The 1,171-nt window shown below is 52.0% G+C and overlaps 1 protein-coding gene across 1 annotated transcript in view; it reads left to right on the plus strand.

Moving 5' to 3' along the window:
- ENTPD7 (ectonucleoside triphosphate diphosphohydrolase 7) overlaps positions 1–1,162 on the plus strand; it is a 37,130-nt gene extending 35,968 nt beyond the window's left edge. Inside the window, exon 12 of the mRNA XM_019636276.1 lies at positions 135–1,162. Within this exon, the coding sequence (XP_019491821.1) occupies positions 135–558 (424 nt within the window). The 3' untranslated portion in view covers positions 559–1,162. The remainder of the gene's footprint in view (positions 1–134) is intronic.
- Positions 1,163–1,171: the final 9 nt, after the last annotated feature.

Consider the following 1,171-nt stretch of genomic DNA (forward strand, 5'->3'; position numbering starts at 1 on the left):
GGCATGGGGCCGCTGTTCAGACCAGTGTTACAGACGACCAGTCTTGTCCTACTGTTCAGGTTGTCGGCTCCGGTTTTGTCCCCAGATTCTGGAGGGTGTAGGCCTGTGAGGCTTCCTCTTTAGGCCGTGGGAAGGAAGGTGCAGGAGGGGCCACGCGGCAGCCCTGGGGCTGAAGACATGCTTCCACTTTGCTTGCTCTGTGGAGATGGCATCATAGAGTGTTTGCATGGATGGAATAAACAGGCTAACACCCCTGGGCCTTTAAGTCAGCATCGAGGCCTCTCTCCGAAGCTAACGTTTCTTTCCACCTTCGAACTCTTTCCTAGGGATCTGCGGCAGGAGGGTGTCCGACAGGCCCACGGTGGCTGGTTCCGCCTCTCCTTTGTCTACAACCACTATCTCTTCTTTGCCTGCATCCTGGTCGTGCTCCTGGCCATCATCCTGTACCTTCTGCGGCTACGCCGAATTCACCGCCGACAAACTCGAGCCTCCGCCCCGTTGAACATGCTGTGGATTGAAGACATGGTGCCCATGATTGGGGTCCAGGTGGGGCCATGAGGCTGGGCAAGGACGAAGGAAGCTCGCGCCCTCCAGAGTTGCTGCTCATAGCATTCCAGCACTTTCTTGTTCTGGCCTCAGAAGCTGCTTCGCCTGACCTTGTGGGTACTTGGCCTTGGAATTTCTACTTTAATATCTACTTTAATTCCTTCTCAGTCTCCAGGTCCTCTTATCTGGGAGAAGCTGTAACTTAGTCTGTGAAGAACTAAAAATCATGAGAGATTGGTGCTAACAAAGGTGGCCAACCTTAGTCCAACTAAATCATGCTTCTTCTGCTCCTTTGCCTGAGAGGTCTGGTGTGTCCCTGGGAGTCAGACTTCTCTCCCCTTGCTAAAGCATGAACTTGGGCACTGGGCACACTGGAAGCTGGATTGACACCGAACTTGGAGCCTCTGATGCAAAGCTGAAGACATTCTAGCAAGCACGGCAGCCCCTTCTTTCTCTGTAACAGAGATATCATTTATGTGGAGATCCACAGCCTTGAATAGGGACCCAAGATCACTTGTAGTTCAGTGGAACAGATATGAATTTCCAGGCAACCAAAATAACACAACTTCCTTGCTTACTTGACAAAGAAGCCATTATGAGTGTGGTCTGAGGGCCCTGACAGTGT

The sequence above is a fragment of the Hipposideros armiger genome, unplaced genomic scaffold (genome assembly GCF_001890085.2).
Source record: "Hipposideros armiger isolate ML-2016 unplaced genomic scaffold, ASM189008v1 scaffold_28, whole genome shotgun sequence".
Lineage (NCBI taxonomy): Eukaryota > Metazoa > Chordata > Mammalia > Chiroptera > Hipposideridae > Hipposideros > Hipposideros armiger.